General features: G+C 51.3%; 1 protein-coding gene across 2 annotated transcripts; it reads right to left on the reverse strand.

Moving 5' to 3' along the window:
- Nucleotides 1-10913: 10913 nt before the first annotated feature.
- On the reverse strand, nucleotides 10914-13714 carry c9h2orf80 (chromosome 9 C2orf80 homolog). Of its 2 annotated transcripts, XM_078939804.1 has the most exons (6): nucleotides 12765-13714; nucleotides 12433-12687; nucleotides 12014-12091; nucleotides 11836-11929; nucleotides 11368-11462; nucleotides 10914-11284 (listed from the first exon to the last, which is right to left on the reverse strand). In XM_078939804.1, exons 2-6 carry the CDS (start codon nucleotides 12463-12465, stop codon nucleotides 11228-11230), a joined length of 357 nt encoding a protein of 118 aa, XP_078795930.1. In that variant the 5' UTR covers nucleotides 12466-12687; nucleotides 12765-13714; the 3' UTR covers nucleotides 10914-11227. The 2 variants fall into 2 exon arrangements, with proteins under 2 accessions (XP_078795930.1, XP_078795931.1); XM_078939805.1 differs by having other exon boundaries at nucleotides 12433-13714.
- Between the last annotated feature and the right edge of the window lie 11681 nt (nucleotides 13715-25395).

The following is a 25395-nucleotide window of genomic DNA, read 5'->3' on the forward strand; positions in this document are numbered from 1 at the left end:
CAGCTCCTCACTGCTCCTGCAGCTCTTACTGCTCCTGCAGCTCCTATTGCTGCTGCAGCTCCTACTGCTCCTGCAGCTCCTCACTGCTCCTGCAGCTCCTACTGCTCCTGCAGCTCCTATTGATCCTGTAGCTCCTACTGCTCCTGCAGCTCCTACTGCTCCTGCAGATTCTGCAGCTCCTTACTGCTCCTGCAGCTCCTACTGCTACTGCAGCTCCTGCAGCTCCTACTGCTCCTGCAGCTCCTCACTACTCCTGCAGCTCCTACTGCTCCTGCAGCTCCTCACTGCTCCTGCAGCTCCTACTGCTCCTGCAGCTCCTACTGCTCCTGCAGCTCCTACTGCTCCTGCAGCTCCTGCAGCTCCTCACTGCTCCTGCAGCTCCTACTGCTCCTGCAGCTCCTACTGCTCCTGCAGCTCCTACTGCTCCTGCAGCTCCTCACTGCTCCTGCAGCTCCTGAAGCTCCTCACTGCTCCTGCAGCTTCTCACTGCTCCTGCAGCTCCTACTGCTCCTGCAGCTCCTGCAGCTCCTCACTGCTCCTGCAGCTCCTACTTTTCCTGCAGCTCCTACTTTTACTGCAGCTCCTCACTAATCCTGCAGCTCCTCACTGCTCCTGCAGCTCCTCACTGCTTCTGCAACTCCTACTGCTCCTGCAGCTCCTCACTGCTACTGCTCCTGCAGCTCCTACTGCTCCTGCAGCTCCTGCAGCTCCTCACTGCTCCTGCAGCTCCTGCTGCTCCTGCAGCTCCTACTGCTCCTGCAGCTCCTCACTGCTCTTGCAGCTCCTCACTGCTCCTGCAGCTCCTACTGCTCCTGCAGCTCCTACTGCTACTACAGCTCCTCACTGCTCCTGCAGCTTCTCACTGCTCCTGCAGCTCCTGAAGCTCCTCACTGCTCCTGCAGCTTCTCACTGCTCCTGCGGCTCCTCACTGCTCCTGCAGCTCCTACTGCTCCTGCAGTTCCTACTGCTCCTGCAGCTCCTCACTGCTCCTGCAGCTCCTCACTGCTCCTGCAGCTCCTCACTGCTCCTACAGCTCCTCACTGCTCCTGCAGCTTCTCACTGCTCCTTAAGCTCCTGAAGCTCCTCACTGCTCCCGAAGCTCTTCACTGCTCCTGCAGCTTCTCACTGCTCCTGCAGCTCCTACTGCTCCTACAGCTCCTCACTGCTCCTGCAGCTTCTCACTGCTCCTGCAGCTCCTGAAGCTCCTCACTGCTCCCGCAGCTCCTCACTGCTCCTGCAGCTTCTGAAGCTCCTCACTGCTCCTGCAGCTCCTGAAGCTCCTCACTGCTCCTGCAGCTCCTGAAGCTCCTCACTGCTACTGCAGCTTCTCACTGCTCCTGCAGCTCCTAACTGCTCCTGCAGCTCCTCACTGCTCCTGCAGCTCCTGAAGCTCTTCACTGCTCCTGCAGCTCCTACTGCTCCTGCAGCTCCTCACTGCTCCTGCAGCTCCTGAAGCTCCTCACTGCTCCTGCAGCTCCTCACTGCTCCTGCAGCTCCTGCAGCTTCTCACTGCTCCTGCAGCTATTGCAGCTCCTCACTGCTCCTGCAGCTCCTCACTGCTCCTGCAGCTCCTACAGCTTCTCACTGCTCCTGCAGCTCCTGCAGCTCCTCACTGCTCCTGCAGCTCCTCACTGCTCCTGCAGCTCCTCACTGCTCTTGCAGCTCCTCACTGCTCCTGCAGCTTCTCACTGCTCCTGCAGCTCCGGCAGCTTCTCAATGCTCCTGCAGCTCCTACTGCTCCTCCAGCTCCTCACTGATCCTGCAGCTCCTCACTGCTCCTGCAGCTCCTACTGCTCCTGCAGCTCCTACTGCTCCTGCAGCTCCTACTGCTCCTGCAGCTCCTCACTGCTCCTCCAGCTCCTACTGATCCTGCAGCTCCTTCTGCTCCTGCAGATCCTGCAGCTCCTCACTGCTCCTGCAGCTCCTACTGCTCCTGCAGCTCCTACTGCTCCTGCAGCTCCTCACTACACCTGCAGCTCCTGCAGCTCCTGCAGCTCCTCACTGCTCCTGCAGCTCCTACTGCTCCTGCAGCTCCTACTGCTCCTGCAGCTCCTCACTACACCTGCAGCTCCTGCAGCTCCTGCAGCTCCTTCTGCTCCTGCAGCTCCTACTGCTACTGCAGCTCCTCACTAATCCTGCAGCTTCTCACTGCTCCTGCAGCTCCTACTGCTCCTACAGCTCCTCACTGCTCCAGCAGCTCCTCACTGCTCCTGCAGCTCCTCACTGCTCCTGCAGCTCCTCACTGCTCCTGCAGCTCCTACTGCTCCTGCAGCTCCTACTGCTCCTGCAGCTCCTCACTGCTCCTGCAGCTCCTCCCTGCTCCTGCAGTTCCTCACTGCTCCTGCAGCTCCTGAAGCTCCTCATTGCTCCTGCAGCTTCTCACTGCTCCTGCAGCTCCTCACTGCTCCTACAGCTCCTCGCTGCTCCTGCAGCTTCTCACTGCTCCTGCAGCTCCTGAAGCTCCTCACTGCTCCTGCAGCTCCTCACTGCTCCTGCAGCTCCTCACTGCTCCTGAAGCTCCTCACTGCTCCTGAAGTTCTTCACTTCTCCTGCAGCTTCTCACTGCTCCTGCAGCTCCTACTGCTCCTACAGCTCCTCACTGCTCCTGCAGCTTCTCACTGCTCCTGCAGCTCCTGAAGCTCCTCACTGCTCCTGCAGCTCCTCACTGCTCTTGCAGCTCCTCACTGTTCCAGCAGCTCCTACTGCTCCTGCAGCTCCTGAAGCTCCTCACTGCTCCTGCAGCTCCTCACTGCTCCTGCAGCTCCTGCAGCTTCTCACTGCTCCTGCAGCTCTTGCAGCTCCTCACTACTCCTGCAGCTCCTCACTGCTCCTGCAGCTCCTACAGCTTCTCACTGCTCCTGCAGCTCCTGCAGCTCCTCACTGCTCCTGCAGCTCCTCACTGCTCCTGCAGCTCCTCACTGCTCTTGCAGCTCCTCACTGCTCTTGCAGCTTCTCACTGCTCATGCAGCTCCGGCAGCTTCTCACTGCTCCTGCAGCTCCTACTGCTCCTCCAGCTCCTCACTGATCCTGCAGCTCCTCACTGCCCTGCAGTTCCTACTGCTCCTGCCGCTCCTACTGCTCCTGCAGCTCCTACTGCTCCTGCAGCTCCTCACTGCTCCTGCAGCTCCTATTGCTCCTGCAGCTCCTACTGCTCCTGCAGCTCCTCACTGCTCCTGCAGCTCCTACTGCTCCTTCAGCTCCTACTGCTCCTGCAGATCCTGCAGCTCCTCACTGCTCCTGCAGCTCCTACTGCTCCTGCAGCTCCTCACTGCTCCTCCAGCTCCTACTGATCCTGCAGCTCCTTCTGCTCCTGCAGATCCTCACTACACCTGCAGCTCCTGCAGCTCCTGCAGCTCCTCACTGCTCCTGCAGCTCCTACTGCTCCTGCATCTTCTCACTGCTCCTGCAGCTCCTTCTGCTCCTACAGCTCATCACTTCTCCTGCAGGTCCTCACTGCTCCTGCAGCTCCTCACTGCTCCTGCAGCTCCTACTGCTCCTGCAGCTCCTACTGCTCCTGCAGCTCCTCACTGCTCCTGCAGCTCCTCCCTGCTCCTGCAGCTCCTCACTGCTCCTGCAGCTCCTTCAGCTCCTCATTGCTCCTGCAGCTTCTCACTGCTCCTGCAGCTTCTCACTGCTCCTGCAGCTCCTACTGCTCCTCACTGCTCCTGCAGCTTCTCACTGCTCCTGCAGCTCCTGAAGCTCCTCACTGCTCCTGCAGCTCCTCAATGCTCTTGCAGCTCCTCACTGCTCCTGCAGCTCCTACTGCTCCTGCAGCTCCTCACTGCTCCTGCCAGTTCCTGAAGCTCCTCACTACTCGTGCAGCTCCTCACTGCTCCTGCAGCTCATCACTGCTCCTGCAGCTCCTGAAGCTCCTCACTGCTCCTGCATCTCCTACTGCTCCTGCAGCTCCTCACTGCTCCTGCAGCTCCTGAAGCTCCTCACTGCTCCTGCAGCTTCTCACAGCTCCTGCAGCTCTTGCAGCTCCTCACTGCTCCTGCAGCTCCTCACTGCTCCTGCAGCTCCTACAGCTTCTCACTGCTCCTGCAGCTCCTGCAGCTCCTCACTGCTCCTGCAGCTCCTCACTGCTCTTGCAGCTCCTCACTGCTACTGCAGCTCCTCACTGCTCCTGCAGCTTCTCACTGCTCCTGCAGCTTCTCACTGCTCCTGCAGCTCCTACTGCTCCTCCAGCTCCTCACTGATCCTTCAGCTCCTCACTGCTCCTGCAGCTCCTACTGCTCCTGCAGCTCCTACTGCTCCTGCAGCTCCTACCGTTCCTGCAGCTCCTCACTGCTCCTGCAGCTCCTACTGCTCCTGCAGCTCCTATTGATCCTGTAGCTCCTACTGCTCCTGCAGCTCCTACTGCTCCTGCAGATTCTGCAGCTCCTTACTGCTCCTGCAGCTCCTACTGCTACTGCAGCTCCTGCAGCTCCTACTGCTCCTGCAGCTCCTCACTACTCCTGCAGCTCCTACTGCTCCTGCAGCTCCTCACTGCTCCTGCAGCTCCTACTGCTCCTGCAGCTCCTACTGCTCCTGCAGCTCCTACTGCTCCTGCAGCTCCTGCAGCTCCTCACTGCTCCTGCAGCTCCTACTGCTCCTGCAGCTCCTACTGCTCCTGCAGCTCCTACTGCTCCTGCAGCTCCTCACTGCTCCTGCAGCTCCTGAAGCTCCTCACTGCTCCTGCAGCTTCTCACTGCTCCTGCAGCTCCTACTGCTCCTGCAGCTCCTGCAGCTCCTCACTGCTCCTGCAGCTCCTGCAGCTCCTCACTGCTCCTGCAGCTCCTACTTTTCCTGCAGCTCCTACTTTTACTGCAGCTCCTCACTAATCCTGCAGCTCCTCACTGCTCCTGCAGCTCCTCACTGCTTCTGCAACTCCTACTGCTCCTGCAGCTCCTCACTGCTCCTGCAGCTCCTACTGCTCCTGCAGCTCCTACTGCTCCTGCAGCTCCTGCAGCTCCTCACTGCTCCTGCAGCTCCTGCTGCTCCTGCAGCTCCTACTGCTCCTGCAGCTCCTACTGCTCCTGCAGCTCCTGCAGCTCCTCACTGCTCCTGCAGCTCCTACTGCTCCTGCAGCTCCTACTGCTCCTGCAGTTCCTGCAGCTCCTCACTGCTCCTGCAGCTCCTCACTGCTCCTGCAGCTTCTCACTGCTCCTGCAGCTCCTGAAGCTCCTCACTGCTCCTGCAGCTTCTCACTGCTCCTGCGGCTCCTCACTGCTCCTGCAGCTCCTCACTGCTCCTGCAGCTCCTCACTGCTCCTGCAGCTCCTCACTGCTCCTACAGCTCCTCACTGCTCCTGCAGCTTCTCACTGCTCCTTAAGCTCCTGAAGCTCCTCACTGCTCCTGAAGCTCTTCACTGCTCCTGCATCTTCTCACTGCTCCTGCAGCTCCTACTGCTCCTACAGCTCCTCACTGCTCCTGCAGCTTCTCACTGCTCCTGCAGCTCCTGAAGCTCCTCACTGCTCCCGCAGCTCCTCACTGCTCCTGCAGCTTCTGAAGCTCCTCACTGCTCCTGCAGCTCCTGAAGCTCCTCACTGCTCCTGCAGCTCCTGAAGCTCCTCACTGCTACTGCAGCTTCTCACTGCTCCTGCAGCTCCTAACTGCTCCTGCAGCTCCTCACTGCTCCTGCAGCTATCGAAGCTCCTCACTGCTCCTGCAGCTCCTGAAGCTCCTCACTGCTCCTGCAGCTCCTGAAGCTCCTCACTGCTACTGCAGCTTCTCACTGCTCCTGCAGCTCCTAACTGCTCCTGCAGCTCCTCACTGCTCCTGCAGCTCCTGAAGCTCCTCACTGCTCCTGCAGCTCCTACTGCTCCTGCAGCTCCTCACTGCTCCTGCAGCTCCTGAAGCTCCTCACTGCTCCTGCAGCTCCTCACTGCTCCTGCAGCTCCTGCAGCTTCTCACTGCTCCTGCAGCTATTGCAGCTCCTCACTGCTCCTGCAGCTCCTCACTGCTCCTGCAGCTCCTACAGCTTCTCACTGCTCCTGCAGCTCCTGCAGCTCCTCACTGCTCCTGCAGCTCCTCACTGCTCCTGCAGCTCCTCACTGCTCCTGCAGCTCCTCACTGCTCCTGCAGCTTTTCACTGCTCCTGCAGCTCCGGCAGCTTCTCAATGCTCCTGCAGCTCCTACTGCTCCTCCAGCTCCTCACTGATCCTGCAGCTCCTACTGCTCCTGCAGCTCCTACTGCTCCTGCAGCTCCTACTGCTCCTGCAGCTCCTCACTGCTCCTGCAGCTCCTACTGCTCCTGCAGCTCCTTCTGCTCCTGCAGATCCTGCAGCTCCTGCAGCTCCTCACTACACCTGCAGCTCCTGCAGCTCCTGCAGCTCCTCACTGCTCCTGCAGCTCCTACTGCTCCTGCAGCTCCTACTGCTCCTGCAGCTCCTCACTACACCTGCAGCTCCTGCAGCTCCTGCAGCTCCTTCTGCTCCTGCAGCTCCTACTGCTACTGCAGCTCCTCACTAATCCTGCAGCTTCTCACTGCTCCTGCAGCTCCTACTGCTCCTACAGCTCCTCACTGCTCCTGCAGCTCCTCACTGCTCCTGCAGCTCCTCACTGCTCCTGCAGCTCCTCACTGCTCCTGCAGCTCCTACTGCTCCTGCAGCTCCTACTGCTCCTGCAGCTCCTCACTGCTCCTGCAGCTCCTCCCTGCTCCTGCAGTTCCTCACTGCTCCTGCAGCTCCTGAAGCTCCTCATTGCTCCTGCAGCTTCTCACTGCTCCTGCAGCTCCTCACTGCTCCTACAGCTCCTCGCTGCTCCTGCAGCTTCTCACTGCTCCTGCAGCTCCTGAAGCTCCTCACTGCTCCTGCAGCTCCTCACTGCTCCTGCAGCTCCTCACTGCTCCTGAAGCTCCTCACTGCTCCTGAAGCTCTTCACTGCTCCTGCAGCTTCTCACTGCTCCTGCAGCTCCTACTGCTCCTACAGCTCCTCACTGCTCCTGCAGCTTCTCACTGCTCCTGCAGCTCCTGAAGCTCCTCACTGCTCCTGCAGCTCCTCACTGCTCTTGCAGCTCCTCACTGTTCCAGCAGCTCCTACTGCTCCTGCAGCTCCTGAAGCTCCTCACTGCTCCTGCAGGGTTCTCACTGCTCCTGCAGCTCCTCACTGCTCCTGCAGCTCCTGAAGCTCCTCACTGCTCCTGCATCTCCTACTGCTCATGCAGCTCCTCCCTGCTCCTGCAGCTCCTGAAGCTCCTCACTGCTCCTGCAGCTTCTCACTGCTCCTGCAGCTCTTGCAGCTCCTCACTGCTCCTGCAGCTCCTCACTACTCCTGCAGCTCCTACAGCTTCTCACTGCTCCTGCAGCTCCTGCAGCTCCTCACTGCTCCTGCAGCTCCTCACTGCTCCTGCAGCTCCTCACTGCTCCTGCAGCTTCTCACTGCTCCTGCAGCTCCGGCAGCTTCTCACTGCTCCTGCAGCTCCTACTGCTCCTCCAGCTCCTCACTGATCCTTCAGCTCCTCACTGCTCCTGCAGCTCCTACTGTTCCTGCAGCTCCTACTGCTCCTGCAGCTCCTACTGCTCCTGCAGCTCCTACTGCTCCTGCAGCTCCTGCAGCTCCTCACTGCTCCTGCAGCTCCTACTGCTCCTGCAGCTCCTACTGCTCCTGCAGTTCCTGCAGCTCCTCACTGCTCCTGCAGCTCCTCACTGCTCCTGCAGCTTCTCACTGCTCCTGCAGCTCCTGAAGCTCCTCACTGCTCCTGCAGCTTCTCACTGCTCCTGCGGCTCCTCACTGCTCCTGCAGCTCCTCACTGCTCCTGCAGCTCCTCACTGCTCCTGCAGCTCCTCACTGCTCCTACAGCTCCTCACTGCTCCTGCAGCTTCTCACTGCTCCTTAAGCTCCTGAAGCTCCTCACTGCTCCTGAAGCTCTTCACTGCTCCTGCATCTTCTCACTGCTCCTGCAGCTCCTACTGCTCCTACAGCTCCTCACTGCTCCTGCAGCTTCTCACTGCTCCTGCAGCTCCTGAAGCTCCTCACTGCTCCCGCAGCTCCTCACTGCTCCTGCAGCTTCTGAAGCTCCTCACTGCTCCTGCAGCTCCTGAAGCTCCTCACTGCTCCTGCAGCTCCTGAAGCTCCTCACTGCTACTGCAGCTTCTCACTGCTCCTGCAGCTCCTAACTGCTCCTGCAGCTCCTCACTGCTCCTGCAGCTATCGAAGCTCCTCACTGCTCCTGCAGCTCCTGAAGCTCCTCACTGCTCCTGCAGCTCCTGAAGCTCCTCACTGCTACTGCAGCTTCTCACTGCTCCTGCAGCTCCTAACTGCTCCTGCAGCTCCTCACTGCTCCTGCAGCTCCTGAAGCTCCTCACTGCTCCTGCAGCTCCTACTGCTCCTGCAGCTCCTCACTGCTCCTGCAGCTCCTGAAGCTCCTCACTGCTCCTGCAGCTCCTCACTGCTCCTGCAGCTCCTGCAGCTTCTCACTGCTCCTGCAGCTATTGCAGCTCCTCACTGCTCCTGCAGCTCCTCACTGCTCCTGCAGCTCCTACAGCTTCTCACTGCTCCTGCAGCTCCTGCAGCTCCTCACTGCTCCTGCAGCTCCTCACTGCTCCTGCAGCTCCTCACTGCTCCTGCAGCTCCTCACTGCTCCTGCAGCTTTTCACTGCTCCTGCAGCTCCGGCAGCTTCTCAATGCTCCTGCAGCTCCTACTGCTCCTCCAGCTCCTCACTGATCCTGCAGCTCCTACTGCTCCTGCAGCTCGTCACTGCTCCTGCAGCTCCTACTGCTCCTGCAGCTCCTCACTGCTCCTGCAGCTCCTACTGCTCCTGCAGCTCCTTCTGCTCCTGCAGATCCTGCAGCTCCTGCAGCTCCTCACTACACCTGCAGCTCCTGCAGCTCCTGCAGCTCCTCACTGCTCCTGCAGCTCCTACTGCTCCTGCAGCTCCTACTGCTCCTGCAGCTCCTCACTACACCTGCAGCTCCTGCAGCTCCTGCAGCTCCTTCTGCTCCTGCAGCTCCTACTGCTACTGCAGCTCCTCACTAATCCTGCAGCTTCTCACTGCTCCTGCAGCTCCTACTGCTCCTACAGCTCCTCACTGCTCCTGCAGCTCCTCACTGCTCCTGCAGCTCCTCACTGCTCCTGCAGCTCCTCACTGCTCCTGCAGCTCCTACTGCTCCTGCAGCTCCTACTGCTCCTGCAGCTCCTCACTGCTCCTGCAGCTCCTCCCTGCTCCTGCAGTTCCTCACTGCTCCTGCAGCTCCTGAAGCTCCTCATTGCTCCTGCAGCTTCTCACTGCTCCTGCAGCTCCTCACTGCTCCTACAGCTCCTCGCTGCTCCTGCAGCTTCTCACTGCTCCTGCAGCTCCTGAAGCTCCTCACTGCTCCTGCAGCTCCTCACTGCTCCTGCAGCTCCTCACTGCTCCTGAAGCTCCTCACTGCTCCTGAAGCTCTTCACTGCTCCTGCAGCTTCTCACTGCTCCTGCAGCTCCTACTGCTCCTACAGCTCCTCACTGCTCCTGCAGCTTCTCACTGCTCCTGCAGCTCCTGAAGCTCCTCACTGCTCCTGCAGCTCCTCACTGCTCTTGCAGCTCCTCACTGTTCCAGCAGCTCCTACTGCTCCTGCAGCTCCTGAAGCTCCTCACTGCTCCTGCAGGGTTCTCACTGCTCCTGCAGCTCCTCACTGCTCCTGCAGCTCCTGAAGCTCCTCACTGCTCCTGCATCTCCTACTGCTCATGCAGCTCCTCCCTGCTCCTGCAGCTCCTGAAGCTCCTCACTGCTCCTGCAGCTTCTCACTGCTCCTGCAGCTCTTGCAGCTCCTCACTGCTCCTGCAGCTCCTCACTACTCCTGCAGCTCCTACAGCTTCTCACTGCTCCTGCAGCTCCTGCAGCTCCTCACTGCTCCTGCAGCTCCTCACTGCTCCTGCAGCTCCTCACTGCTCCTGCAGCTTCTCACTGCTCCTGCAGCTCCGGCAGCTTCTCACTGCTCCTGCAGCTCCTACTGCTCCTCCAGCTCCTCACTGATCCTTCAGCTCCTCACTGCTCCTGCAGCTCCTACTGTTCCTGCAGCTCCTACTGCTCCTGCAGCTCCTACTGCTCCTGCAGCTCCTCACTGCTCCTGCAGCTCCTACTGCTCCTGCAGCTCCTACTGATCCTGTAGCTCCTACTGCTCCTGAAGATCCTGCAGCTCCTCACTGCTCCTGCAGCTCCTACTGCTCCTGCAGCTCCTACTGCTACTGCAGCTCCTGCAGCTCCTACTGCTCCTGCAGCTCCTCACTACTCCTGCAGCTCCTACTGCTCCTGCAGCTCCTCACTGCTCCTGCAGCTCCTACTGCTCCTGCAGCTCCTACTGCTCCTGCAGCTCCTCACTGCTCCTGCAGCTCCTACTGCTCCTGCAGCTCCTTCTGCTCCCGCAGCTCCTCACTGCTCCTGCAGCTCCTGAAGCTCCTCACTGCTCCTGCAGCTTCTCACTGCTCCTGCAGCTCCTACTGATCCTGCAGCTCCTGCAGCTCCTCACTGCTCCTGCAGCTCCTTCTGCTCCTGCAGCTCCTACTGCTACTGCAGCTCCTCACTAATCCTGCAGCTCCTCACTGCTCCTTCAGCTCCTCACTGCTTCTGCAACTCCTACTGCTCCTGCAGCTCCTCACTGCTCCTGCAGTCCTCACTGCTCCTGCAGCTCCTACTGCTCCTGCAGCTCCTGCAGCTCCTCACTGCTCCTGCAGCTCCTGCTGCTCCTGCAGCTCCTACTGCTCCTGCAGCTCCTGCAGCTCCTACTGCTCCTGCAGCTCCTTACTACTCCTGCAACTCCTACTGCTCCTGCAGCTCCTACTGCTCCTGCAGCTCCTACTGCTCCTGCAGCTTCTCACTACTCCTGCAGCTCCTCACTGCTCCTGCAACTCCTACTGCTCCTGCAGCTCCTCACTGCTCCTGCAGCTCCTCACTAACCAGCAAATATTCCGTTTTTCATGATTTCTGCTACAGATTCACAGTGTTTGTTGGCTTTTATTGGTGGACGTTGAATACAAACACAAACATTTCTTTACATGCAGGCATAAAGAAAATTTTTTGTTCATCTTAATGTGTATAAATTAGGAAAATAGAAAAATAAATTGAGCAGAAATTGATTTTGTTTGTGATTTAAAGTGGTTTAGTGCAAGACTCAGTATTTCTGAATGTTTCCACAAGATCAGGATTTGAAAAGAGAAACTTGAGAGTAATTATGTTTTTCCAGAACAATGGATCAATCATTTGATTGCAAACCTAAATGAGAGCAGGAAAACTGATGCTAAGTGTTTCAGCACAGCAGTGACAGGCTTCAGTCCTGCAGAGAGGCCTCTGAACCTCGATGTTCCTCCAGATCTCTGCTGTCATCCTGAGAGGAGAGGACAGGACATACAGCAGCTTTTACATTTATCTTTGCATGAAGGGTCGCAGAAAAGAGTGAGGATGACTCACTCTGAGGTCAGACTGGGGCGGGGAGGAAGACGAGGATGCTGCTGATGCAGGTAGGAGCTTTGTGCGACCAGACAGCCACTTCTTCATCCTGCGATCTGCAAGGGTTTCATGAAAGCTGGCGTGAAGCTCAGTCATTTATTTTGTAACGACACTGAAGACGACAGTTTCTAAACGTAAAGAGACACAAGTTTTGCTCTGGAACCTTAAGGGTTCCTGAGCCTCAGCAGAACTCAGCAGAACCTCCAGATGCTCACAGAACCACCCCGGTGTCAGAGTCAGGGCTCTGCTCAACCTTTCAGATTTCCTCCTAATTGTCCCTTAACCTACTATTTGGGAACTGAATGCTGTCATTCCAGAAGGAGTTCAGTGAACTTCAAAAGATGATAATATGAAGATGACTTATACCCCCCTAAAGATGACGTGTTTACCCCCCATGTCCAATGAGGTGCAGCTCTCACTCAGACTCACTGTGCTTCCTGGAGTGCAGCACGGCTTTGTAAGACGCCAACATGGCAAACGGGTGGTGGGACAGAGTGAGGGGGTACACGATGGAACCCTGCGGCTGGGACACGCAAAGCCTCTTTTAGTAGGATAGAAAAGAGGCTAAAAAGGGCTGTTTCCATGGAAACCCGGATCCAGTTTGTACCTGGGACGAGTGGCTGGGGTACAGAGCCACGGGTTTGCAGCTGTACAGATCCAGGATCTGCTCCAGCGGGACGCTGCTCTGAAACACAGAGGTCAGAGGTCAAACATACAGGTATGAAGCTATCGGTCACATTGACTGAGGATTACTCTGACAAACGTGTTCAATCAAAATGCATTTATTGAAGAGAATCAGAAGGTCTGGGATCTTACAGAGAAACTGCTTTAGAATTTCCTTCATTCAAATAAAAAGACAGATAGCTGAGACGTTTACTGAAAGGATAGATGGAAACTTCTTTATCTTTTGGATCCTTATTGAAATATCTTCTTCCTCGCCGTCTTCTCAACATTCTTTCACCGTGACAAATGATGTTACAGACTTGTACAAGCCCCCAGACAGGGCAGTAACTCTCACAAACTCACCATGATGATTCCAGCAAAGGACGACAGGATCATGGCTTCCCTCTGAGCGCGGTCCGGATACGCTGATCTCCCCACGCTGCAGGTGGCGCCACTGAGGAGTTCATTACAGGAATCTTACTTACAACCATGCTAAGAGCTTGTGTTAGAAACACTAATGACGGAATAAACCAACATGGCATCCAAGTCAAGTCTGCACCGTTCGTCCTTCCTGCTCAGCCACCAGAGGGCAACGCTGAGAGCGAGGTCATAGTGGGCCTGTAAGCAGACAGAGGCTCCTCCTGATTTAGCCGACGTCAACAGAACTTTGGATCACACCTCTTTACCATCTTTACCAGGTCATCCAGCACCGAGGACGCTCCTCTGCCAGCCGGGTCGAAAGACTTCTCCCTGAGCTTCTGCCCGATGTAATCAGAGCTGTTTGTGGGAGAGAAGATGGGGCTGCCACTCTTATTCAAAAATTAAATACACTCTCTGGCCACTTTATTAGGCACACCTATCCAGCTGTTCATTAATGCACATTTCTAATCAGCCAATCACAAGTCAATGCATGCATTCATGGTCCAGACCATCTGCTGCAATTCAAACCAGCATCAGAACGGAGCAGAAAATGGGATTGAAGTGACTTTGAACATGGTTGTTGGTTCCAGACGGGCTGGTCTGAGGATTTCAGAAACTGCTGATCTACTGGGATTTTCACCCACAACCACCTCTAGGGTTTACAATTCCCACAGACTCACCAAAACTGGACCGTAGAAGATGGAAAAACGTTGTCTGGTCTGATGAGTCTCCATGTCTGCTGCCACATTCAGATGGTAGGGTCAGAATTTGGGGTCAACAACATGAAAGCATGGATTCATCCTGCCTTGTATCAACGGTTCAGGCTGGTGGTGGTGGTGTCATGGTGTGGGGGATATTTTCTTGGCATACTTTGGTCCCCTTAGTACCAGTTGAGCATGGTTCCAACACCACAGTCTACCTGAGTATTGTTGCTGACCATGTCCATCCCTTTCTGACCACAGAGGACCATCTTCTGATGCTACTTCCAGCAGGATAAGGCTCCATGTGATCAAGCTGGAATCATCTCAGACTGGTTTCTAGAACATGACAATGAGTTCTTTGGACTCAAACGGCCTCCACAGTCACCAGAACCCAATAGAGAACCTTTGGGATGTGGTGGAACGGGAGACCAGCATCATGGATGTTCAGCAGACAAATCTGCAGCAACTGATGCTGTCATGTCAACATAGACCAAAGTCTGAGGAATGTTTCCAGAACCTTGTTGAACCGATGCCACCAAAGATCAAGGCGGTTCTGAAAGATACGGGGTCCAAGCCGGTTCTAGCAAAGTGGACCTGATAAAGTGGCCGGTGAATATTTGCTCAAATAATGTTTCATGACGTTCACTCACATGAGGGCCTTGACTTCTCTCTTCAGCTGCTTCACTTCCATGATCTGCATGAAAGGTTTTCCAGGGAATCCTGCAAAAATGCAGCAGGAAAATCTCAGCATCCATGTTTTATACCAGGACAAACATGGAAAAGTCCAATTTTTGCCTGATAAAAAGTGACTCTTGTCTCTGATCACACTTTGTTCATCCACAGGACATGAGCTCATCTGCAGATCTCCTACAGGAACCACATGAGAGCTCATAAGTAATCTTATCTTGTGTCATTTGAAATCACATAAAGAGTCTTATCATTTTTATTCATACTTTTTTTTTACATTTTTTAATGTGTGTTTGTGTTGGTAAATAAGAAATTGCAATAATGCATTGCTGTAATTTCTCCAATACAATCAATATGTACTTAATCTGATATTTGATCTGTGGAATGTAAGAATGATTTCTGAAATAATGCTATGTTATTAATACGCACTTCATCTTTATCGTTTTAGTAATCCTCATTTAATGACCTGTACTTGTGTTGGTAAAGTATAAATAAGAGCGGCCACAGACGCTGCTAAAGACCAGAGACAGTAGGTTCCTCCTGGGATGAAGTACAGAGCGTGACACGACCTTTGATCAAAGATAGGTCGCTGTTTGAAGGGGATCTGTGCATACTAGAAGTGCTTGAGGACTCTCTTCCAATCACGGTCCCCACTCTAAAACCATATTCTCCGTCACCAAACGAACTTCTCTTTGCAGGTGATAAGATGTGATCTGTCTCTGACCTTTAGGAAGGAATGGTGCCGACGCCAAGAGGAGAGGCAACCCGAGACACATCTGCATCAAGGAGAGACTCTGTCCGCCGGACATCGAGCTGCTGGCTGTCAGACTTCTGCCATATTACCTGCCGCGGGAGTTCTTGCATGTTATCGTGATTACTGCATATATCCCCCCCATCTGCTAACGCAGAGGTGGCCTGTGAGCTTCTTCACACTGTGGTGTCTCAGCTGCAGACAGCACACCCCCAGTCTTTTTCTCTCATCTCCGGAGACTTTAATCATGCTTCACTTTCCTCCACTCTCCCAAACTTCACCCAGTATGTTACGTGCCACACCAGGAACAGCAAGACCCTGGACCTACTGTATGCAAATGTGAAGGATGCCTACAGCTGTTCCCCCCTCCCCCCACTAGGTTGCTCAGATCACAACCTGGTTCACATTTTACCTGTCTATAAACCCGTGGTGAAACAACAACCTCCAACTACACGATCTGTGAGAAGATGGACAGAAGAAGCCAGTGAGAAGCTGAGGGTCTGGTTTGAGACCACAGACTGGGAGGTTCTGTGTGGACCGCATGAGGACATCGACAGTCTGACACACTGCATTACAGACTACATAAACTTCTGTGTGGAGAACGCTGTGCCCACCAGGACGCTGCAGTGCTTCCCCAACAATAAACCATGGGTGACCCCTGAGCTGAAGACCCTGTTAAACCAAAAAAAGAGGGGACAAAGAGGAACTGAGGAGGGTGCAGAAGGAACTTAAAGTGAAGATTAAGGAAGGTAAGGAGAACTACAGAGGAAATGTGGAGAACCAACTACAACAAAAGAATGTGAAAGAGGTCTGGAGAGGCCTGAAAACCATCTCTGGACTCAACACAGACAATAGATTCAATCACGGTGATCAAGAGTGGGCAAACGAGCTCAATTCATTTTTCAATAGATTTGACCCAGGGCCCGCTCCCCCCACAACTACCCAGTCATCATTGGACCATTCCAAATCCCAAATATGCCGGTCTCAGCTGCCACCCCCCACCTACTTATCAATGTTCGTGCCATCACACATCCCCATGACAACATAACAGTTTTTCTCAGTCGCTTTAGTACAATTCTCAGATCAGAATGAAATTCCCAAAACTATTTGTTCAATCTTCACATCATGATGTCACTTGTGCACATCATATAAGCAGTTTCTCACTTCTTTGAACAAGTTGCAATTGCTTTAGTACATCCATGCAAATGATTATGTACAATTCTCTGCTCTTTGCTACATTATCAATTGTTTATGTCATGTTGATCAAAATGTGTTATATAGTTCACTGTGCAATAGTCTTCCTCCTCAAAACACCTAGTCATTAGTTCATCGTATCAGTCATTAACTGCAAAATGGTTGACCAAGTTGTCATAATGTGACAAACATATTTGGCTGCATTGCAAGAGAGGATATTCGCTATGATGTGGATGAGAATTTGTGGCCTAACATACAGGAACGACAAGAGGTGTAGGGAGACCACACCAATTCCTACTGCACTGCCTGTACTGTTGGACAGAATATTGTCCTATCTTATTTTTCCCTTTGTGTTACTGTTTGCAGTGGGTTTTTTCAATGTTGGTATGACATGGTCTGTCAACAAATTACAATAGGAACAATAAAAGTGTAAATGTGAATCTTGTCCAGTCTCTTGCAATCAAACAAAAAAGGTGTAACTTCCATTTTACAATAATTGTCATCCAAACTTTGGCCATAGTTTACATCATTATATTATTATATTGACAACATGACTAAGTAATTTGACTGTCTTGTTCGTAGACAATGACACAAGGACTTGACATTCTGATGGCACTGACATGGTCAGTGACATAAAGACAGTTTGGAGAGATGAACAAAAGATTTTGACCAAGTTACAGGCTTTTGCAAGAAATCCATAGTGTTTTGCTGTTTGTACAAATTGTTTTGAGAAATGCACACACGTATTTGCAAACTTCAATTCTGATCTAAGAATTGTACTAAAGTGACTGAGAAAAACTGTAACCCCCCCGCCAACCCCCTCTACAATCCCCTTCTTCGCATTGCATAACTCCCAGCACCCAAAACCCCCCACCCAGCCTCAACATAACAAAGGATCTGGGGCCTCATTTATAAACGTTGCGTACGCACAAAAGAAGGCGTACGCCACTCTCTACGCAATAATTGAGATTTATAAAAAGCAAACTTAAGGGGAAAATGTGCGGTCCTTCACGCTCTGACCCAGGCGTACGCACAAAAACGGGTGAAATGAGAAACGGCGACACCGTCGGCAGATGGAAGAAACACGTGAAAGTGAAAATGACAATCCTGTCTCTCAGAAATAACATGAAGACTTCACAAAGCAGGTCTGACAATTAACAGCTACACCAACACCCATTTGATCGATCAGCAGTGAAACAAACAAAAAGAATCAAACGAAAATTACAACAGAAATTCAAATGAACACTTATTTGCAGAAAGAAAAGTGAAAAATGTTCTGCAATATTGGCATGTTGTGCAATTCATCCTCATAAATAATATATTTAACAGAACGAAATAATGTACAAAACTGATATTCTCCTCAATGTGTCTGTCTGGAGGAGCAGATATAGGTGCAATTAGACAGACAGACAGACAGACAGATGTATTAATTGTCCACTGGGGAAAGTTGTTTTCATCGTAAAACATTTCTTCGTAAGATATGGAATTATGGTATTCATACATACGCCATACAATGTCTGGCGTATGTATGCATGTCTGAATGTGACATACAGCAACAAGAAATTACATTTGCTGATCAATTTCCCATTTCCACGTGGATTATTACCGACATCTGTAGCTTGTCAGATGTAATTAAATGGAGGGAAATAAAATGCTCCATCACAATGCGTAATGACGCACAATGGCTGATCTTGCGCTCTTAGAAGATGTGGCAAATGGAAGAATTCAGAGTGAACGCATCTTTAGACAGCAAGAAGACTTGCTGGCAAACGAGGACGAGTGGCTTATGAGCAGGTTCCCACTTCCTCAAGCCGTCCTGTTGGAGCTTTTGGGGGGGTGTCACCCGGTGGATCTGGCGTGTCGGCGTCCCCCTGCGCCTCAGTCACCACTCCACTTAAGGGATTCCTCAATTATTGCTGCCAGTCTGTCATCAAGAGGGGTCAGCACCGGTGTCTCTCCCCCCCCAGTGGCAGACACACTCTGGCGATGCAGCGCCAGACGTTTTTTTGCCTCGACTTTGATGTCCGACCATTTCTTTTCTTTCTGCCGCCGTCTGCCACTCACGTGCCTTTTTGGCATTAGTAATGCCCACACTGTGCCCTCCAAACAACACTTTTCTCCTCTTTTCCACCTCGCCAACGATAACTTCTACTTCACATTGAGTGAAGTTACGTTTTATTGATTTCCTCTCTGTGTTTGCCATGGTTTCGCAATCAATGAATATTCATTTGTGGGCGTTTCACTGACTATTTTTGGGCAACTATGGGCGTGTCATGAAGCCGCAAAAGCTGCGCAGCATTTAGAATCGGTTGTGATTTATTAAGAGAAAGATGCGTAGGATGTGCGTGCGCACGGTTTTATAAATCCGAATATTTCTGTGCGTACGCACGTCCTATGTTTCATTCGTACGCCACTTCTGACGCAAATCCTACGCAAAGTTTTAGAAATGAGGCCCCAGGTGAGAAGAGAGCTTCAGAGGATCAAGACCAGGAAAGCCACGTCTCCAGATGGCATCTGCTCCAGACTGCTCAGGGACTGCGCTGCCCAACTCTGCCTGGTTGTAGCGTACATGTTCAACCTGAGCCTCAACATGAGGAGGGTCCCCGTGCTGTGGAAAACCTCCTGCGTGGTCCCAATACCAAAGACCGCACAGCCAAGGGAGCCCAAGAATTTCAGACCTGTGGCTTTAAGGTCTCTACTAATGAAGACCTTAGAGAGTCTGATCCTGAATCACCTCCAGCCCCTAGTGACCCCAGTAGTTGACCCTCTGCAGTTTGCGTATCAACCGGGCATTGGAGGACGCTTTCATCTGCTTGATGCACAGAACTCTGCTACACCTTGAGGAACCTGGAAGTACTGTCAGAATCTGAAAGCTGGAAGGAGCTGGGGTTGACAACCAGATGACCTCGTGGATTGTTGACTACCTCACCAACAGACCACAGTGTCAACCACAGACTGTGTGTTTGCCCAGGTGGTCTGCAGCACAGGGGCTCCACGGGGGACAGTGATCTCTCCTTTTCCTTTCACACTCTACACATCTGACTTCCACCATGACTCAAACAGCTGCCAGATTCAGAAGTTCTCCGATGACACAGCCATCGTTAGACGTGTGTCAGAGGGAAACGATCTGGAATATAAGAAGGTGATCAAGACTTTGTGGACTGGTGTGAACTCAATCACCTTCACATCAATGCCACCAAAACAAAGGAGATGGTGGTGGACTTCCACAAAAAGGCTTCTCAGTCTCCTCCAGTGGTCATTCAGGGACTGGACATTGAGAGGGTGGATGTGTATAAGTACCTGGGCGTTCACATCAACAATAAACTGGACTGGTCAGACAACACTAGGGTCCTGCATAAGAAGGGCCAGAGTCGCCTCCACCACCTGAGGAGACTGAGGTCCTTTGGTGTGTGTAGGCCACTACTCAAGACCTTCTATGAGACTGTCGTTGCATCAGCAACTTTCTATGCTGTGGTCTGCTGGACCACAAAAAGAAACTGGACAAGCTGGTGAAGAGAGCCAGCTCTGTCCTGGGCTGTCCCCTGGACTCAGTGGAGTCTGTAGGTGAGAGGAGGATGCTGACCAAGCTGTCCAGCATCCGGAACAACCCCTCCCACCTTCTGTGTGTGACGGTTAGGAGTAGCTCGTTCAGCCGCAGACTGCTGCACCCCCAGGGCAAAAAGGAAGTATACCGGAGGTCCTTCATCCCAACAGCAGTCAGGCTATACAACAGCATGGTCTAGGACTGCTGAAACCGCTGCTGTTATTTAATTATTTAACTTGTATTTATGATGTGTACTTTTACTTCCACTTTCTATTATTACAATTTTATTCTTACTCAATGCTACTTTGTTTTTTTCTAACTGCTATATTTCTTGTTTTGGCATCTGTGACAACTGAATTTCCCTCCGGGGATCAATAAAGTCCCATCTTATCTTATCATATCTTATCAACCTCACAAACTGTTTCTCTGGATCAATGCCACTGAAGGTAAAGACTTTATTCACGGAAGGCCTATTTGGTAGCAGAAGACCATAAACATTCATGCAGATTCTCAGCTCTCAAAGAAGTTGTTAAAGACTGGACTTGGTTCATCCTAAGCGTTTTAGCTCTGCTCAGTGAGGCGGTCTTAAATCCAAATTAACAGACTTTTTTTGAAGTAGATGGTAGCAAGTGAGGAAGGAAGTCTTGGAGTTTAGCAGTCATTTCTGGTGTGACGTCTCTTTTGCCTGGCAGGACTTCAGCGTGAAAGAAAAGATTCCAGGGTGTGGTCTCTTTCAACGACTGATCAGAAGTGGATCCTTCAAAGGTGCATCGATTGATTCCTCCTGATCCACCATGAGGCGTAACGTTGGGTTTGTTGTAGACCTGTGGTTTTGGCACTCCTCCCATGTTGACTCTCTCAAAAATGTGTCATGATTCTCAACCTACTTTTTAAAACAGGAACATGAGCCCCTCTGCTGCCCCTTATCGGGTCTCTTATCTTTCCGTCAGGAATCACAAATGACACTATGGCTCTTTCATTTGGAGACATGAACCACTGCCTTATGAAAGCCCAGCGGAGTTTGACTCTCCATTATATCTCTCTGTTTCAAAATGTACAGGCTGAGAAATGTTATCAGGACTGTTTATTAATTAATCTAATTATTTAGTCATTTAAATTCCTTCTTGGAGTGGTACCACAATATGTTCAATGCTGCAATGCAAGTATGTGACATAAATTTGGATTGATTTGGATGTACAGCCAGAGGCAGACATCATGCTTGACCTAAAGGTTTGATATCTCACCCGCATTAGGAAGCACAGAGGTTTCTTGTGGTTGATGAGCGCGTTTCTGCCCGTCTCAGGAGGAATTCTGGTCCACTCCTGTTTGCACTGGCTATGTCCTAGAAAACGACACAGGTTTTTGGATTTTGACCAAAACAGCTTAATTATAATTACAAGACCACTGATCCATTGAAAATGGATCAAAGATGATTGCTGTGGGACTTCAAGTTTTTTTTGTTGTTGTGGATTATCTCTGACAAACTGAAGCCTGCAAACTACTGACAGACCTTTTTCCTGATATTTTTTATTTATTTTATAATCTTCTTTCTCTTTTGGCTTTTCCCCATCAGGGGTCGCCACAGCGAAACAACCTCTCCTTTGAGGATGAGACGCATGGTTAACTTGGCAATGTTTTACACCGGATGCCCTTCCTGATGCAACCCTCTCAATTTATCTGGGCTTGGGACCGGCACAGAAGCAGAGAAGAGAATAGGGAGCAGCCCGGATTCCAACCCTGGTTTCAGTGATGGAAAGACGCCGTAAACCAGCACGAGCTAAACCGGCTCCTTTTTAGTTATTTTATATTAAAAGTAAACAAATAAAAGCCTTAAAAACCCTGAGATTTAAAGTCCCATGCCTATCACAATCCTCTTTTAATGATGATTTTGCTGTTTTTAGGAAAAATCCAAAAACCTGTGTTGTTGTCTAGGACAGTGTTTTTCAACCAGTGTGCCGTGGGAGGTGGTCAGGGGGGTATTCCAGAAAGCAGGATATGCTAGCTCCCACGGTAAGTTTGAGGCTAAGGAAGTTGATAACCTCAGCTTTCTGTTCCAGAAATGGAGGTATGTTTCAGGGTAGGTCAAGTTGCCATAGCAACTCATGCTCTGAACATAACCTGGTCTGGAGCAGGTTTAGTTGAAGGTTAGTTTGTTTTCAGAGAGGTGAAGCAGCATGGCGTGTCCATTTGAAGATGATTTAGTGGATGAAGAAGCTCAGATAATACTTTTTCCACCGTGAGAGGATGATAAGACCACATATGGATGTTGGAAAGATGAACTTTATACTTTGATCTAACTTAATTATTTGCTTCAGTGAAGATAAATCTTTTCTTTTAGTTAAGTCAGCTTAAAAATAACACGTAGTTATCAGACATTTATTTTACTTTCATTCAAATTAATTCAATTAAGTAGGTGTAACTTTGGTTCTTGTGTTAGATCGGCACCACAAGAGATTGTGGGATACCATTCCCTTTGCCTGTCTGGGCGGATTTGGGTTTAAGTGTGGCTTTTTGACCAAATGTGTTTAGTTGTTTAGCTGTTTTACTGTGTTTTGTCTAGTTATTTGTCCTGTTATGTTTAATTCTTTCTGCACCATGAGTGAGAGGGAGGAAGAGGATGATGAGTTTATATAGCACCCTTACTGTTATTCTGTGATGTATTGATAAGGCCAGAGAAATGGAAAAAGTATTTGATTGACTTTTGAAACCATTTTGTTTCAATCATTTTATTGTTATGAAAATGAGAATATCTGCAGAGTCAAACTTAGACATAAGAGAGTTCAAGAATTACAATAAATTAAGGTGGAAAAACATTTAATTGAATTGGAGTAATATTACATTTAGTAGATAAATATGTAATAAATAAACACTAATTAAGTTTTATAGACGTAAGAAATTAGGTTGAATAAATGTAACTCAATTACTTGTTACCAATGGAAGTAATTAATTTAAGTTGGATAATATATATATATATATATATATATATATATATAGTTATATATAAATGGACTAGATGTGAGAACAAGGTTCTGTTAGAATGCTACTACTCAAGTAATCCCACCCAGAGGGGTTACATGCAGAGAATGTGGAATGAATGGATGCTTCGAAACCCACAATCAGGGCTAACTGCCAAACAACTGGTAGCCCAGTGCTCTAACATCCACAAACGGCAACTCCTATCACAACTTGAGATTGAAGCAATACAATACAATGCCACGGGAGAGCCAGAACAACCGGTCAGAGAGGAGGTTATACCACACTCCCACCCTGAGATTGGGTACACAGCCCCAACAACCACAATTACACTGAGCGAGGCAGCAACTGACCTGAAAGACAAGATCATGTCTACAATGAACACTAGGCAACCCCGACACCAGCTACGTTTAAGTGATGGACCGCCTGAAAGTCTACTGGAAACTGTGAATGAAGCATTGAGGGCAATTCCTACCACAACCATCACAGAAACCAATGAACTGGTTTACACTTCAGCACCAGTGATCCTTGAGATGCTTGGCTAGATGGAAGAACCATGAAAGAAAACAGTACCCACCATGGAAGCAACGGTTAGAGGCCAAAATCAAGGCAACTCGGAAGGATGTGAGTAAGCTGACAGAGACTCAAAGAGGTGCAATGAGAAAGCAAGTACCTAAGAGATACAGCCAGATGTCCATACCTGAAGCACTGGAAACTGCCAAACAAAGACTCCTAGCCTTGAGCAGCCGCCTAAAGAGGTACACAAGAGACAATGAAGCCAGACGAATAAACAGGCTCTTCGCAACTCAACCTGCAAAAGTGTACGCTCAGTGGCAGGGTCAAAACAGCCGAGCAGACCCACCAAGGCTGGAAACTGAACAGTACTGGAAAAGTATATGGGAGAAAGAGACAGCACATAACAGCAATGCCCAGTGGCTGGTCTCTCTGAGAAAAGAACATAGCAACCTCCCTGAACAGAATCCAGTAACCATCACAGTGGCTGACATCCAAGAAAGAGTCCCAGGTATGAAGAACTGGACAGCACCGGGCCCTGACATGATACATGCCTACTGGCTAAAGAAGCTTACCGCACTCCACGAGCGCCTGGCAGCACAAATGAACCAGCTGCTTAGGGATGGGACTCACCCCGAATGGCTAACGGAAGGGCGAACGATCCTGATCCAGAAGGATCCCTCAAAGGGTGCAATCCCATCCAACTACCGGCCAATAACCTGTCTGTCCACAACATGGAAGCTCATGTCAGGCATCATTGCAACCAAGATAAACAGGCACATGGATCAATTCATGAGTAACACACAGAAAGGCATTGGTATAAGACTCTAGAGGAGCCAAACACCAACTCCTGGTCGACAGAACAGTCGCCCAGGACTGCAAGTCACGACACACCAACCTGTGCACAGCCTGGATTGATTACAAGAAGGCCTATGACTCAATGCCACACACATGGATCACTGAATGCTTGGAGCTGTACAACATCAACAGGACTCTAAGAGCCTTCATAGGAAACTCGATGAAGCTGTGGAAAACCACCCTTGAAGCCAATGGCAAGCCACTTGCACAAGTGTCCATCAAATGTGGGATATACCAAGGTGATGCTCTGTCCCCACTGCTGTTCTGCATAGGTCTGAACCCCCTCAGCCAAATAATCAACAAGACTGGCTATGGATACAGACTCAGAAATGGGGCCAACATCAGTCACCTCCTCTACATGGATGACATCAAGCTATATGCTAAGAGCGAGCGTGACATTGACTCCCTGATCCACACCACCAGGATCTACAGTACTGACATTGGGATGTCATTCGGGCTCGAGAAATGCAGCCGGATGGTGACAAAGAGAGGCAAGGTAGTCCACACAGGAGGGGTCTCACTCCCAGAAGGAACAATAGCAGACATCGAGGACAGTTACAAGTACCTTGGAATTCCACAGGCAAATGGCAACCTGGAGCAGGCAACAAGGAAAGCTGCAACAGCTAAATACCTCCAACGAGTAAGGCAAGTCCTGAGAAGCCAGCTCAATGGCAAAAATAAGACCCGGGCAATAAACAGCTACGCACTGCCAGTTATCAGATACCCTGCAGGAATAATAAGATGGCCAAAGGAAGAGATACAGACCACGGATGTTAAAACACGAAAGCTCCTCACCATGCATGGAGGGTTCCATCCCAAATCCAGCACACTGAGACTGTATGCTAGCCGCAAGGAAGGAGGCCGAGGACTAGTGAGTGTAGAAGCCACTATCCAGGATGAAACATCCAAGATGCATGAGTACATCAAGCTCAAGGCCCTAAATGACAGTGTGCTCAGTGAATGTCTCAGGCAATGGAGAGCAGAGGATACAGTGCTGGAGGACAGATCCTCATGGGAGGACAAACCCCTGCATGGGATGTACCACCGGACCATAACTGAAGTGGCTGATATCAAGAAGTCCTACCAATGGCTAGAAAGGGCTGGCCTACAGGACAGTACTGAAGCGCTCATCCTGGCAGCTCAGGAACAAGCCCTGAGCACCAGAGCGATAGAGGCTCAGATCTATCACACCAGACAAGACCCAAGGTGTAGGCTGTGCAAAGAGGCACCTGAAACAATCCAGCACATAACTGCAGGATGTAAGATGCTGGCAGGTAAAGCATACATGGAGCGCCACAATCAAGTGGCTGGAATAATATACAGGAACATGTGTGCAGAATATGAACTGGAAACCCCAAGGTCAAAATGGGAAACACCTCTGAAGGTGGTAGAGAATGAGAGGGTAAAGATCCTGTGGGACTTCCAGATCCAGACTGATAGGATGGTAATGGCGAACCAACCAGACATTGTAGTGGTGGATAAAGAACAGAGGAAAGCCGTTGTGGTGGATGTGGCAGTGCCAAGTGATGGAAACATCAGGAAGAAGGAACATGAGAAACTGGAGAAATACCAGGGACTCAGAGAAGAACTGGAGAAAGCCTGGGAAGTGAAGGTGACAGTGGTGCCTGTGGTAATTGGAGCACTCGGGGCAGTAACCCCCAAGCTGGAGGAGTGGCTACAACAGA

The sequence above is a fragment of the Oryzias latipes genome, chromosome 21 (assembly GCF_053564925.1).
Source record: "Oryzias latipes strain Hd-rR chromosome 21, Olatipes_Hd-rR_3.1".
Classification (NCBI taxonomy): domain Eukaryota; kingdom Metazoa; phylum Chordata; class Actinopteri; order Beloniformes; family Adrianichthyidae; genus Oryzias; species Oryzias latipes.